Genomic DNA, 15,686 nt, shown 5'->3' on the forward strand with positions numbered 1-15,686 from the left:
CGTCAATTAGGAGTCAGTTTTAATTAGCTATAAATATCATCTGCATGTATCTCAATTAGGTATTCAAGTGATAAATAAAAAGGCAGTTTGCACGTTTACAATTGTAAGCACAGGTTCGACGTGTTTTCGTTCCGTCATTGTTATAGTTTGAGGCGTTTTCAAGCTTTAACACGGGTTATAGTCAATAGGTCTTGACTATAATTCACCATTGTTCGGATTATAGGTCTAATCTGAGCAAATACCCCCTTTTGTGTTCGTTATTTTCTGTTAGATTGTCACGCTTATCACGTGACAAGTTTCAAGTTTGTTAAAATTCGTTAAGCTTCCGCTACTCGTATCATAAGTGGTATCAGAGCTTCAGCTCTTGATTTCCTCAAATCTAGACGGTTCTAGGCGTGTCAAAGCCAAGTTATTAGTTGAATTTCTGATTGCGATTGAAGTTCAAGGGTTAAACGCGTACAGGTAGTTCAAGGCTTAATCGGTTTTGATCCAAGGAGCACGGTTCTAGTAACTTGCTACTCAAGGCGTGAAGGTTGCAAAAAAAAAAAAAGTTACTGTTCACGACGCGGTACTGTTCATCCGCGGAAAAAAAAAAACTGAAAAAAAAAGGGGCAAAAAGAAGAAGACATGTCGGGAGTATTCTCAAGTCAAAGCACCTACGAGGAGAATGTTAAGTTTGATCCGACATCACCTCCTATCTTTGATGAATATGATCATGAGGAGGCGTGGTACTTTATTGAGATTAAGGACTTGTTGAATTTTAGGATGGTTGATTTTCAAATAGAGGAGCATGATAGAAGTGTTGAGAAGTTGTTCTTTCAAGTTGAATCTGTTATCAAAACGATTCATAACAATCAGGCTGATAGAGAATTTTCAAGACTTGTGCATGGAGGGAGGAGGGGTGGTAGGCACATGCAGTTATGGCACAAGAGGATGCTGAAATTAAGAGGAATGAACGAGATGAGGCTTGGCATCGAAGGTGTGTTCGTTTTTGATCCTGGCGGTTTTAAGTTACATGAATTGAGGACAATTCCTTTCAAAGGGGAGGGGATGATCCGAAAATGGTTAGCTCGATTTAGGAGAAATACTATAATTTTTATTGCTGATATTTTAATTAGGAATTTAATAAAGGTTTCCTAAAAACCATAGAACTAGTTTATTTCCTAATTAGATTATTACTAGTATATTTTATTTCCTAATTTCAGAATAAGAATAATATGGCAATTGTTCAGCCATATTCGGTTTAGGAAAGTCAATTTTAGAAAAAAAAATTAACTTGTGAGGTAAGGCAACACTAGGTCGTTTATTTTCTAGTATAAATAAGAGGTTGTTGTATGTTATTTTTGATATCAATTGAGAATTAATAAAAGTAAAAGTTGTTGCTTTGTTTGGTGTTTACAAGTTCTGTAAACCCTAGGATCGACGCGTTTCGTTCCATACTCGTTATTGTTTGACGCGTTTCAGACATTAACACGATTGATAGCAATAGGTCTTGCGATTCAATCACCATTGTTCGATCTATAGGTCTAGATCGCGCAAATATCCCATTTTTCGATTTCTAGACAGATTTCGAAGCAAATATCCTATTTTCATTATTGTTCGCTATTCTTTGAAACCGCTTCCGCGCAATTTTCATATCAGGTAGGATAGTTACTCAATCACTTTGATGTCTACTTGGATGATATTATCTGTTTGTATTGGTTGCATTGTTTGAATTGTGATGGATGATATATGATTATTGGATGGTTACATTAAGATGGTAATGAACTGGATTCCTCGGCCGCGTGTCTGAGATGACTATATTATGATTTCGTTTCCCCAGGCTGGTTCTGCAGGACTTGTCTCTGGGATGTTATTGAGATTACCCCGGCCAGGGATTGGCGGGATGAATGAGAGCCTCGGAGGATGATCATGAGCATGCATTCCATTTGCATTTAATATTGTCTTGTATTCATTTATTGTTTTTGTTAAGCTATTCCTACTCAACCGTTGGGTTGACGTGTATTCGGTAAACACCTGTGATGAACCAAATATTGGGGAGCAGTTTGATTGTCAGGTTACCGATTTTGGACGAGTGTATTGACGAGTCAAAGATAGAGGCCTTCACGAGTCAAAGTAGATGTAATAAAGATTTAGCTATTTGTATATTCCGCTGCGAGTTTTGTAATTTACTGTTTTACTTAAGTTGTAATAAGACCATTTGAGTAATTTTAAATTAATAAAGTACTTGGATTGTTATACTTTGTACTACTACCTCAGGAAACTGAGATGGTAGCTCATCTATTTAATTGGAAATGTCTAGTAATGACTCCTAGTTAAATGAGGGTGTTACATTAATCATGTGATGATTATGGTTTATTATTAAAATTGTTATAATGTTCCATGATATTATGTGGTTATTGATGATGACTGCATGATTGATATTGGTATGATGTTGAGTTTGCTATTGTACTTGTAATTTGGGGACTGGTACGGGTAACCGGGTTCATTGAGGCACCGTTGTACGCAGTGGGCCGCCCGGACCCTCTTCTTGTGGCCCCCCACAAGGAGGATATGCAGATCTATGGTCCGGGAAGTGTGGTTGAGCACGTTCGTCGTGTGAGTTGAGTACCACTTGTTATCGTGTGATTTGTAGCACGCATGATTTTGGGTATCGTGTGATTTATAGCCCACCCCGTTGGAGGACGAGCACGTTCGCCGTGTGATTTGAGTTCCTCATGTCCATTTGCCTTGCCTAAGATTGTTGGATTTGATTATTGATTGAGATGTCGATTGAGATGTTGATTGAGATGCTTTGACGATTGCGATATCTTGAACATTGTCACATTTGAGGCTTATTTGTGTAGTGAATGTCCCTACTCGATCATGTAGTTGACTGTTTTTCTCATGTATGTCAAACACTTTTAAAAACTATCTGCAGTAGTCTACTAGATATTTTCGATCATTTAGTGATCAGTTAGACTTGGACGTTTGTCTTGATGATGCCATGGGTGATGATTTTCCTGGGCATGAGACGAGTCGATGACATGCCGACTCTAGCTTAGTAGTTGTTATAGAGATGACTAAGGCTTATTTATAGACTTTCGCTGTACGGATCTTGTATTTTGGAAATTTGTTTTGTATTGATGACTAAACTTTGGACTTTATAATAATTGTTTATTAATTGGAATTTTTGATGCAATACCTCGGGAAACCGAGAAGGTAGCATCCCTATTCACCTTGACTGGGTAAATGGGGGTGTGACAAATATTTTTTCCCCCACGTCAACGACCCTTTATGTCTCATGTAAGGTATGACCTATCCATCCACTACCAGAGCCCACAGTACCAATGTTAACTATATGAATTTTAGGTAAAATAACATAAAACAACTAAATATATTATTATAAAACAAAAATTTCTCCGTATATTTCATTGATAACAAAACTAGTCATGGACTCATGATATATGAACTTATCTAAAGTAAGATATCCCCAGTCTATCGGAAACTAGAAAGCTTGCATAACTTAATTATCAATTCCACATGCACGGTTCGCGTACTCTTGTACTAGTGCACCAAAGAACGATGACCTCTCCATCAAACAAGCAGGCGAATCAAATTCCTTTGCCTTTCCTGTTGCAGAAACATGCCAATGTAAGTCTGTTGTTCCAACCTATTATATGTTGTAATGGAAATGAACAAAAATTACCACCTTCATCGATCACAAGAACTCTATCACAGTCCATAACAGTAGGTATTCTGTGAGCAATGCTTATGATAGTACAAGATGCAAAATCTTCTCTAATGATATTTTGAATTGTAGCATCTGTTTGAGAGTCTACAGATGCGGTTGCTTCATCCATAAATAAAAGCCGGCTTTTCTTGAGCATAACTCGACCTAGGCAGAGCAGTTGTCGCTGTCCTACGCTCCAGTTTTCTCCATTCTCAGTCACTTTCCAGAGATTGGCAAAACAAATAAGACGGTTACACAAAATGAAATTCAGGCTATTATTTTAACAAATAAGACCGTCTCTCCAGACTCCAAGAGACCTACTATTTTTATAATACCGTGTATGATTAGATATAAGTTCACTTAACTTTATTTTTGTGCTTGTTCAATAATCTATAAAATCTAATTAAAAGGGTACCTAAAACATCAAATTTAAATGTGACATGACAAATTTAAATATGACATGACAAATTTAAATGTGACTTGCAAAATTAATATGACATGGATTATCTATTTATATGACATTAATTTAATTCACTTATTTTCCTTTAAAAATCCACCCATCTTCCATTACCTTTAAACCTAATTAACTAAAAAAAAATTCTACAATAAAAAAAATAAGCATTAACTATAAGTTACTAATTTCAAGATATTTCATACGGAGTAGTATTATATGTATTCGACATAAAAAAAAAAACTGAATATATAAGAAATTAAGAACGAAGAAGAATAAATGAAGTTAAAAACAAGAAAAGTTTTGTATTATCACTATTGTTGTTACTATAAAAAAATACTATACTTTAACTTTGTTGTATATATAGAAGAGGTTTTACAGAACTAATTAATCAACAAATGAGTATTAAAGATCATATAACCTAACAATTTATAATTTTTCGGCTTAGGGTGATACTAATGTTTCAAAGGTTACAATTCTTAGGTTATACTCCCTCCGTCCCGGTCAATTGTTGTCCTTTGGTTTTGACAAAGACCAAAGAAAGAGGAGGGGGTCAATCACTAAATGACAAGTGGAACAAATTGAGGGTGAATGATCAAATTGCTCATCAAGTTCATTCTTAAAATAGAAAGGACAACAATTAACTGAGACACCCCAATATGGAAAAGGACAACAAATGACCGGGACAGAGGGAGTATCATATAAATATTTTGTTTATGTGACAAATCTCATATTCCTACTATATGATACTCCGATAAATATTTTGGAACTTAATTTTATACAGAAAAAAAAGATTACAATGTGTTGGATTTGTTGCAAAACATATTTTCATAAGAGAACCTACATTAAAAACAAAAAAGAGAGGTCTTAAAAATATAGGGTTGATAAAATATGAAATATTTACGTTTGAAATATAATGAGTAAAGTATAAAATTTATGGAAAATAAAATATTTATTTAATTGAAGTAATTTACAAACAAATTCTATAAATACTTAAGTGAAATTAAACACTAAGAATAGAATTTTAAAAGGGTAGTAGTACCATGTATTTATTCATGAAATTATTTCACGTAAAGGATAAGGTTTTTGTAAAAAAAAATTAAATTGCGTTGTTTAGCAATATATTTAGTAAGTAAAACTAAAATTATTATATTTATAATTTATAATTTTGTGTTCATGGTGATTTTAAATGATAATCTCTCTATTCCACTTAATTTTCCTTTAAAATTTATTCCAAATTAATTATTTTTTCGAAATTTTGTATGATAAATGACTTAACTATCAGTATCTATACAATATAATAAAAAGGCAAGATGAGTAGTTTATTATTTGACGTGTGTCATGTTAAGCAATTTTTAAGTGTCACATTTTATGTTATTTTTCTTTGTATTTTTATTCGGAATTGCAAGAGACTATGAGTTGGTATAAATGAATACAATGAATTATTATAATTAAGGTTATTAGTGGAATTATGATACAATGAATTATCATAATTAAGTGTATTAGTGGTGACTTTTCAGTTGCTCACTAAGTTTGTATATATACCTCTTTATAGAGGAATAAGAGAACCAAGCAAATACAAAATCAATATTGTTACTCTCTAAAATCAAACACATTTTTATATCAGTCATCCTTAATTCCCCATGGGTCATGTGAAATGTACATTGAAGACAAACATTCCATCCGCCCCCGTTTTATTGTACTTTGAAAACCAATGGTTCAACTTCATATAAATTTTGGATCTCAAAGGTGTTACATTGCTACTTAAGCTTAACCTCTTTAGGGGTCGTTTGATTCACTACTTAGGAATGGAATAGATTGAAATGAGAAGCCATAAGAGTATGAGGTTCCAATTCCATACCTTACAAATATGTTTGGTTCATTAGAAAAATAAACATGATGGAATGGAGTTTGAATCCATGGGGAGGAGGTGGGTATGAGATTCCAAGGGGTTGAGGTGGAATGAGAATCCATCAGGATTCTAACTCCATTCCAAAACCCCCAACCAAACACTAGAATGACTAGAATCCATACCATTCCATACCATTCCATTCCAAACCTCCCAACCAAACACCTCCTTAGTTTGTTTGCACGTTGATTTCTCCTTATTGTTCATAAATATTTAAGTTATGCGTAAAATAAAAAAGTTCAACTTCATAATTATGAGGTCAAATAACCAACTCCGGTTCCTTCCTTGCTAATCTATAAATCACGTGATTAGTATTTGTAATTTGCTTATAAGGTGATTAATTTACTTACATGTATTTTTTTGTTGACATGCAGGTAGTACGTATAGAATATGTAATTGAATTAACAAGCCAATATAGAAGTTGTTGTGCATTCATTAAGTAGTTTGATTTATATTGATGCTAAGACAAATTCATCCAATTTCAAGATTCTGACAGATTTGTACTATGTGATTAGTCACAACAAGTGTTTGGTTTGAAACGTGATGTACAATGTTCGGTTATCTTACAAAGTAATTAAATATAATGAAAAATGATTATGCATATGACTTGAGGTAACAAGTTACATCATCATGTTTAGAATGTTACGTAGATTATAGCTGTAGTACAACTCAAATTCACAAGATAGTCCACCAAAATGAATTTAAGTTAGCATACTTTGTCATTAACATAAGAATTTTCACGTAAATTAAACTATGTGTTCCTTCTTTATTTATAATGTTATCACATTAAGTACACATCGACTTACTAACAAAAAAGTACCTTTCGACTTCGCAACCCACTTTGAACAAACACACGTATGAATAAGTTTAAAGAAGGATTATACTCCGTATTAACTAATCCACTTCCCTAAATTTTAAATCTTACCACAACATGTACTATTTCACAACATGTGTCAACTATTTTATATTTTACCTTAAAATCTTTTATTTATAGTTGAAAAAAAAAATTGTCTCCGTTTTCCTTCCCCCTCCATTAAATTTTCATATCAGAATAAAACTTTAAAGAAGCGTCTTTATAAAACACGTGCATTACACGGGTCACAAAACTAGTTATATAATTAAGCAACATTGTCAAAAGAAATTTAACCAAGATTTTTGACCTACCTGGTGCATCAAGTTTTTCATATTTTGAGGCCACTAAGTCTTTAAGCTGGCAACGTTCGAGGCCCTAAATAAGACATCAAACACTTAGTCGTCAACAATAACCAATACAAGAGTTTAGTTGTAATATGATTTACTTCAGCTAACATAAATTGAAAATTTGTGAATAGTTTAATTTAACATACCTTCCAAATCTGTTCGTCTGAGTACTGACCTATAGGGTCAATGTTAGTTCGTACGGTTCCTTCGAATAGAACAGGCTCTTGTGGAATAATTCCAAAACGAGATCTAAGATCATGCACTCCTAGTCCGGCGATATCGATTCCGTCAATTATAATGCTCCCACCTGACGGCTCAACTAATCGGAAAAAGACTTGAATAAGAGTTGATTTTCCACTCCCAGTACGCCCAACAACCCCAACTTTCTCTGCTCCTTTGATACTCAATGTAATTCCTTTCAACACCAGAGGGGTGTTAGGTCTATACCTTACCTATCATTTATAAGGGAAAATAAAGCACGTTAGTAAGAATTTTACATTAAAAGGTAATACGGAGTATATGTCGAGTAAGTTAGGATGAAACAAAGATGTTTTCACCTTTAAGTCCTTCACTTTTATTTGGCCTTGGGATGGCCAATTTGATGGAGGAAGTGTGTGGCTAATCGTCCACGCGGCTTCAGAGGGGATGTCAGTGAACTGCTTCATCCTCTCAACCGAAACCATTCTATTCTCCACAAAACAGCTCATATATACGGCCCAGAACAGCGTAGAATTCAGGGACAACCCGTAGGAGAGTGATAAACCAACATTCTCTGAAACAAAATACGAGTATTTTTTTTCAGTTCACATTAGAATTTTGGATCATAATCAAGCGAATGTAACAACACAAACGAAATGGAGAGGTTAGAAAAAAACCTGGGTTGATGAAACCGTTAGGCATAAGGATTATGGAAAGTGTTGATGCACAGAGAAGCAAGCTTCCAAGCAATTCCAAACGGTAGCCTAACCATTCATTTGATCCATTGTTGTGAAAATCCATGCTCATGTTTTTGTTCACTCTATTAACATTGTCCTGAATAAATCTTCCCTCTTTACCAAAACAACGTATTGTCATCAATCCAGACATGCTCTCAGAGAAGTGATGTAGAATGGGTGCTTTGGTGATAGCATCAAGACGAGTTAACTCTCGTGAGGTCGCTAGATAATATCCCTGACAAGCATGTGCTAGGAGCTGGTGAATGCTAATTGATGGACACATATTGGAAGTAGTGTTGGGCTGGTGGCTAATAACTAAAAACGTAAAAACAAACAAGCTAGAAAGGAGAGAAATTTACCCTATACCACAAATTTAGCCACCCAAGAGGAAGGAGGAGGAAGACGACAGGCCAAGAATATTGACAAGTGATAACAATGATACTAAGTAGCATAATATACAAGGCAACGGCAAATTGCATCACATAAGGCAAAAGCACATCGACATTGGTCTGATCACTTGACGCCTGAAATAGAAGAAATCGTGTAATTGTCAGCACATTTTATATTTGTTACTTAATTTGTGTATTGGGAGTACATTTATACAGTGGTTGTTCAGGAAACTTGCCCGATTCAGAATTCGTCCTGAAGGAGTTGTATCAAAAAACGATATGGGAGCATGTAGAAGGCTGCCTAGCATTCTAGAGAAGAAAATCTTTGTGGTCTTGAGCGCAAGTACAGTAAAGAAACCGGATCTTACGGTCACAAGTACAACTGAAAGAGCTGCTATAACCGAGTAAATTTTCAGAAAGAAAGAGGAGTTAAACGATGATGCTCGCTCTTTGGATGTCTCATAAGCCAGCCAATAATCGCCTGACATTAACGACGCCTGCCAAACTAGCGAAAAGGTAAGAAAGGCAGCAACACCCCACCATCCGAAAGCTTCTGTGCAGTACTCTTTATAAACTCGCAAGCTCACTTTCCCTGTTTCTCTCCCCTCCTCATTGATGAGCTTAGCCTCTCCTTTTTCAGAATTACATCTTCCCGTAGAGATGCTTCTACAATACGGAGTAGAGTCGATTAACGATTGTTGTGATACTTGGATGTTGCTGTCCATTTCAACGAGTTTCATCGACATTTCATGGGCATCAACCAGGGCCTTAAATTCTGTGCCAACCTCTACCAGATCCTCATATTTTCCACCTTCAACTATTGTGCCATTACTCATGACCTGATTAAACAACAAACTATCGTTATCTCATCAACGACAAGATCAACAACATTATCTCAATGCCCGAACTCCGAAGGATGATGTTCAAGCCAAGCTAAATAGCTTACCAAGATCTGATCAACGTTATGCAAAAAGTCGACTTGGTGAGTTACGAGTATTACAGTTTTCCCCTTCAAAGCTCCTCTTACACATTCCTGAAGTACAACAACAAGACGTTACATATAAGGGTAAATGATGCATCTAAGTGACTGACTCATTTTTACGCAAAAGAATAGTACAGTACATATGTATGTCAAAAGAAATGCTTAGTTTGGAAAAAGAAAATGACTAGCCTTGAATACTTTTGATCCTGTATGAGCATCGACTGCACTGAAAATGTCGTCAAGTAGATAAATATCACAGTCTTGGTAAACTGCTCTGGCAAGCTGTATTCGTTGCTTCTGGCCACCACTAAGGTTGATACCGCGCTCTCCAATCTCGGTCTGATCTCCAAACTCCATCATTTCCAAATCCTTCTCTAAACAGCAAACCCTGAGAGCTCCTTTATAATTATGTTTATTCATAGGTAAACCAAATAGTATATTGTCTTCAATGCTTCCATTTTGTATCCATGATGTTTGCGCTACATATGCCGTTGTCCCACAGATTCTAACCTGTAAAATACAGCACGAATTAGTATCACTGATCTAGAACATACACATCAAGTAATGCATTTTATAACATGTCCATGTCCATGGTAGCTAGAGACGTAGAGTGATGTAGGATTCATAGTCAAACACAATAACCAAATAAATCGATCTATTCTTGTGGAGTCGAAGCATTTTGGGTCCTTTATTTCTATTTTTATAAAACAAAATCTTGGCTTTTCTATTTGTCATTTTGTGAGCGATGCCATAAAAGATGGAGTCGCTGCTCCATCATATGTGTCTACACCGGAGCAGTTTGCGGATGTGTAATGTCTTCATGAAAACTTTGGAAAGTTCACTGTTGGCTCGCTCACTTAGCAAATTGGGCATGGGCAGCGTCAATTTACATGCTCCAATTTGAGGGGTATTACTATTAGGCAATATATCAGAATAATATCCCATTTTCATATATGTTACAAATGTACTGATTAGACATTTAGACTCTACTCCCTCCATTCAACTCCACTTTACAACTTTGGTTTTTACACGGATATTAAGGAGCGGATTAAAAAAAGTATTAAAAGTACATGGGGAAAGAGAAAGAAGAGGTTAAAAATATTAAAAAAACGTAAAGGTGGGGTTTTATGGTGGGTTAGTGTGGAGTATGGGTGGCATTTTTTGTAAATAAAGATTTTCAATAAGGATATAATTGTCATTTTTTTAGCCAAATAAGGAAACCTGTAAAGTGGAGTTGAATGGACGGAAATTGAATACATGTAAAGTGGAGTTGAATGGAGGGAGTATAACTTTGACGAAAAAGTAAAATCCAATCCATCCGAACACAAATATATCATTAAATCATTTTATATTTAAATTCATTTTACATCAAATAATTATTAATATTTTATAAGTATTTAAATAATTTGTTAACATAATTTTTGGAATATTTTTAATATAATTAATATACATATGAAATTACTTTACAAATTTTCAAGTTTTTACATAATTCATTCAATATTTTTGAAAATGTAAATTTATACAATTTCACTTTAACAGAAAGTTGTGGAGCCTAATCACTACACATTTGAAAGTGAAGAGGGTTAATTTCACAATTGACTAAAGTAACGATGACTAATCGCCACTTTAGCGGAAATCCGGAATATATAATTTGTACGTTGGTGGTCAATATTTGTAATCTTTGCTTGTAGGTTTGGATTTTCATAATTCCGATTATTGCATCAAGTATTTATACCAGGGTTATATTATCAATATAAGAGCAAGTGAACGTACTAGAGAGAATATTATGATTATATTGTAGAGTAATATTATAAAAGGATAGATTACGAAATATTATGATACAATATTATGAGTATCATAATATCTCAGAATATTCTAGGCATATTACCCAACTCATTCAGTTCATTAGGAACAATAAATTTCCCCACCCTCCTGTCGTTTATCATGTTGTTATGCCGCCCTATATTGATCGGTTGATTCCATCCACGCCGCACCGCCATCATGCTTGTCGTTGTCTCTGGTTGCTAAAACAACCATATCTGCCAGTTGCTTCGGCAACCGCCACCGTCCTAAACCTTGTCACGTCCTGCCATCGCCTTCTCCCTCTCTGCCTCAGGTTCGCCCCAACAACCACCTCTGCCTCATGGGCCAGGTGGTATGACCCTGCCGGCTACGACCCGCATCGCCAACCTTGACTGCCTCGGGATCGAAGTGCTATCGAATGTGTGCCAATTTTTTTGGTTTAGTATTATTCGTTTTATTTTGTTTGTATTCTTTTGAGTTTACTTCAGCCCTCACAGTTCCGGTGTTTCACGAGTTTGCTTTGGCCCTCGTGCACCATTTGTTTTTATTTTATTTATTTTATTTTATAGTCGGTGTTCCACGAGTTGCTACGGCCCTTGAGCACCTTGACGTTAGTTCAGTCGGTGTCTCACAAGTTGCTTCGGCCCATGTGCACCCTTCGTTTCACCATGTGTGGCATTCATCTCTTATGGCACGATTTGAGACACGGCAAGGCACTACATCCGGTTCAAGCGTCAACAACAATCAACTCGGTTCATTTGCAACGGCTTATCAACAATTTGTGTTCAATCAAAGCGTTTGTTACCTACCGTTCTGACTGAGGGGTGTATTAGAGCGAATATTATGATTATATTGTTAGAGTAATATTAGAAAATGATAGATTACGAAATATTATGAGTATTATAATATCTCGGAATATTCTAGGCATATTACCCAAGTCATTGTATTATAAATACGGCGACATATTCATAATAAGATCAAGTCATTCAGTTCATTATATCATCTTGCATAAACTTTCACCGGATTATTAGGACAATAACAATGATTAGAACTTATACAATTTTTCTTTTCCCTTACCACATGAACACATATCATAATACGTCCTCCAACATAAAAGTATAAAAGAGTTTCATAGTGCAGATCGTACCGTTTACATGGGAATCTTAGGACTATAAAATGGACCCTCCTCTCCCACGTTATGTCTTCATCGATTTCTTTTATTTTGCATTTTACCTTTGTAGTCTTTTTTTTCTTTTTTTGACATAAATAGCATTGTTGTTAAACTCCCGATCCGGATTGTAGGATCTTACGATTCTACGATCCAAAAAGTGGTGACTGATCCCGATCCTAGGCAGGATCTTAATTTTGTAGGATCTTACGATTGAACTTGTGTCAATTTTTTTTAAAGTAGAATCTTAACTCGATCCTACGATCTGATCCTACATTCTTAACATTTCAATTTTTTTAGTTACTAAAATTTTATATATGACTTAAGATATAAATCTACTATAAACGAGAATAATTAGTAGGCACATGTTAAGATAATAGTGTTTTGAGATTTAAGCACGAGATTTTAACATATTTTAATAACATAATTATGTATTTTAGTTAATATGTAGGATCTTACGATTCTACGATCCGATCCTACCGACTCGATCCTAGGAAGCTCATCGATCCAAAGTAGGATCTCGATCCTAACAACATTGATAAATAGTACGTGTTCCATGTAGAGGCAACACAGACCATAACTTTTATGATAATAAAGTTTCATCTTTTAGCAAATCCACCAACCCAATTATATTTGATACCTTGGACAATACTCGTGACATTCATACGTGACATCTTTTTAGTTAGAGCCATCTTTACAAGAGACTAGAGTAGTGGACTACTAGTGTACATTGTACAACTTTTTGAATATGCTGTTTTAGTTTTAATGAAACGTGCGAATTATTGTTAGACCAAATCGTTTTCGGGTTCGGGTTGAAAAGAGTAGATTTTTTCTAAGTTATTTTGACTGATCTAGGTATATCCAACAAGGAAAACTCACAAGTCACACCCCATCCCCTCCCTTTCTCCCTTATCTTGGTATCCAAACAAGAACTCAGATCACGGCCCTATCATTAATTAGTGATTCGACTACAAAATTATACTAGTGATTTTTACAGGTTAATAATTGATTTGTGTCTTTTACATGTTAAAACAACTAATACAAAAAAATTTAACATTAAAGTTTAAATATTTATATAATGTCGAATATCCGTTTTTTGGTGACAATGATGTAACCGAAAGCAAACAATTCAGGGTCTAACGTAGAATTTTGGCAAAGATCAATAATGCAAAGCAAGAATATGAATAATAGTGTGTGAAGAACTGGTACCTTTCCTTTCAACTTATTCATTTCACTAAGAATGGAGGCAAGAAGAGAAGATTTTCCTGATCCAACAGAACCAACAATAGCAGCTACCTCCCCTTGTTTTATGTTTAAATTTATATCTCTGAGCACCTCTTCTCGACCTTCATCATCCCAGCTAAATGAACCATTTAATACCTGTACGTATGTCATAGAATCGCCATCGACCACTTCCTGGGCAGATTCTTTTACCAGTTCCCTACTCTTCATAAATTCATCTAGCCTTCTCAAAGATACAACAGCTTGTGATATTGACATCATAGCCTCAGGGAATGCCCATATTGCCTCCTGCAACATCCTTATTAACGTCGTAGTTGTGAACACCGTCTTTGCATCTAGTGAATGCCCCATCAGGATCGCTGTCCCGAATGTCAGGCAAGATATCACTATAGGAGTTGACCACATCACCACCATATTGCTGGAAACTGTGTAGAAAAATTTTGCTAGCCAGACGTATTCAGATTCTCGAAAATACATTATTCTCTTGTTAAAGAACTCTTCCCATGCTTGTAACTTGACAACTCGCATATAGTTTAGCATTTCAGTTGTAATCTTGAGTCGAGAATCCCGATGAGTCATCAAATTGAATTGATATATATTATTTCTCCTTGTACCAATCACGACAAACGTCAAGACAAGAACAATCCCGACAAAAGCAGTGACCGCACCTCCACCGACATTAAAGTAGACGAGAACTAAGGCGACACAGACCTGGAAAGGCAGTTGCCAAATAGCATGGAGCTGAAGCATCATATCAGAGAGCTGCTGACTATCAACAGCCATGTAATTCACAATCTGTCCAACTCCGTGAGCCTGCCTAGCCGAGCACGATAGTTTTATCCCCTTCTTGTACAAATTAGTGACTAATGCTGTCCGAATCAGCATTCCGAGTTTTTGAGAATTGAAGTTGAACTGATGGGTAGTGAGAACTTCTATGGACTTGGCAACCAGTAGCAAAAGCACCAAGTAATAGCCTTCTGAAAGGGAGGTTCTTGCATTGGAGGAAAAGTCCATGAACTTCTGAAGAAGAATAGGACCGGAATACAAGACAGAAATTCGAATGGCTGCTAAGAATGCAGTGAAGGCGAATTCCTTCCAGAAGCATCTTAGTAGTGTCAAACCAACAAGGTTCCTGCAATTTTCTAGATTCTTAGGCCAATTGGATTGAAAGAGGTCGGAAATTCTCTCAGCTTTATGTTGCGGTGATAGGCTAGGAACATCTTGAGATTTGAGGGGTGTTTTGTATGCTTTACTAAGTAAAGGATTCATCCATAGCCAAAATGCTTTGGATATGAGTGAAGCATCTGCAAAGCCGGAGACTTTGTTCGTGTCCAGAAGCGGTTCACGCAACGAAATTTCATCATTTAGTTGTAAATTATCTACCTCTCTTTGTTTCGAACTTGCCATGTTTGAAAAAGAGACAAGTGAGATTGTGTGAAAAAAAAGCAAAGATAGATAGATAGATGGTATTATTAATATACCCTTGACGGTAATCACTAATCAGTAATCACGTGTTTCATGCTGAAAGGTGTATAAATGTAGATGTTTTATAATTAGCAGGTGTACCAACTAAAATTAGCCGCAAACACAAATTGCAGTAATTTAAAGAAAAGATCAACGGAGTACTCTTTTAAACTCTTACTTGTCAACTACACAACTAACTACTCATTGTCATTTTCTATTCTCATTAGTGTTTTTAATTAAAACCATGTATGGAATATGTAAAGAGAAGCTATTAGCCAAGAGGAAAAAGCATGAGGCTCACCTGACCTAGTTAAATTAGTGCACATGCTCTCTGTCTCTGCTGTAAAGCTCTAGACCACACGAGGTCTTGGTATTGATGATTGACCATCAGTTAATAACCATACCTACTTAGATAAATACTTTAACCCTTG

General features: G+C 35.6%; 1 protein-coding gene across 1 annotated transcript; it reads right to left on the reverse strand.

Moving 5' to 3' along the window:
• Positions 1-3,360: 3,360 nt before the first annotated feature.
• Positions 3,361-15,486, reverse strand: LOC141601618 (ABC transporter C family member 4-like). The gene is made up of 11 exons (XM_074421914.1): positions 13,759-15,486; positions 9,768-10,088; positions 9,543-9,629; positions 8,833-9,435; positions 8,567-8,731; positions 8,148-8,442; positions 7,830-8,044; positions 7,419-7,724; positions 7,237-7,300; positions 3,692-3,931; positions 3,361-3,612 (listed from the first exon to the last, which is right to left on the reverse strand). Exons 1-11 carry the CDS (start codon positions 15,196-15,198, stop codon positions 3,506-3,508), a joined length of 3,843 nt encoding a protein of 1,280 aa, XP_074278015.1. The 5' UTR covers positions 15,199-15,486; the 3' UTR covers positions 3,361-3,505.
• Between the last annotated feature and the right edge of the window lie 200 nt (positions 15,487-15,686).

Source organism: Silene latifolia, chromosome 1, assembly GCF_048544455.1.
Source record: "Silene latifolia isolate original U9 population chromosome 1, ASM4854445v1, whole genome shotgun sequence".
Taxonomy (NCBI): domain Eukaryota; kingdom Viridiplantae; phylum Streptophyta; class Magnoliopsida; order Caryophyllales; family Caryophyllaceae; genus Silene; species Silene latifolia.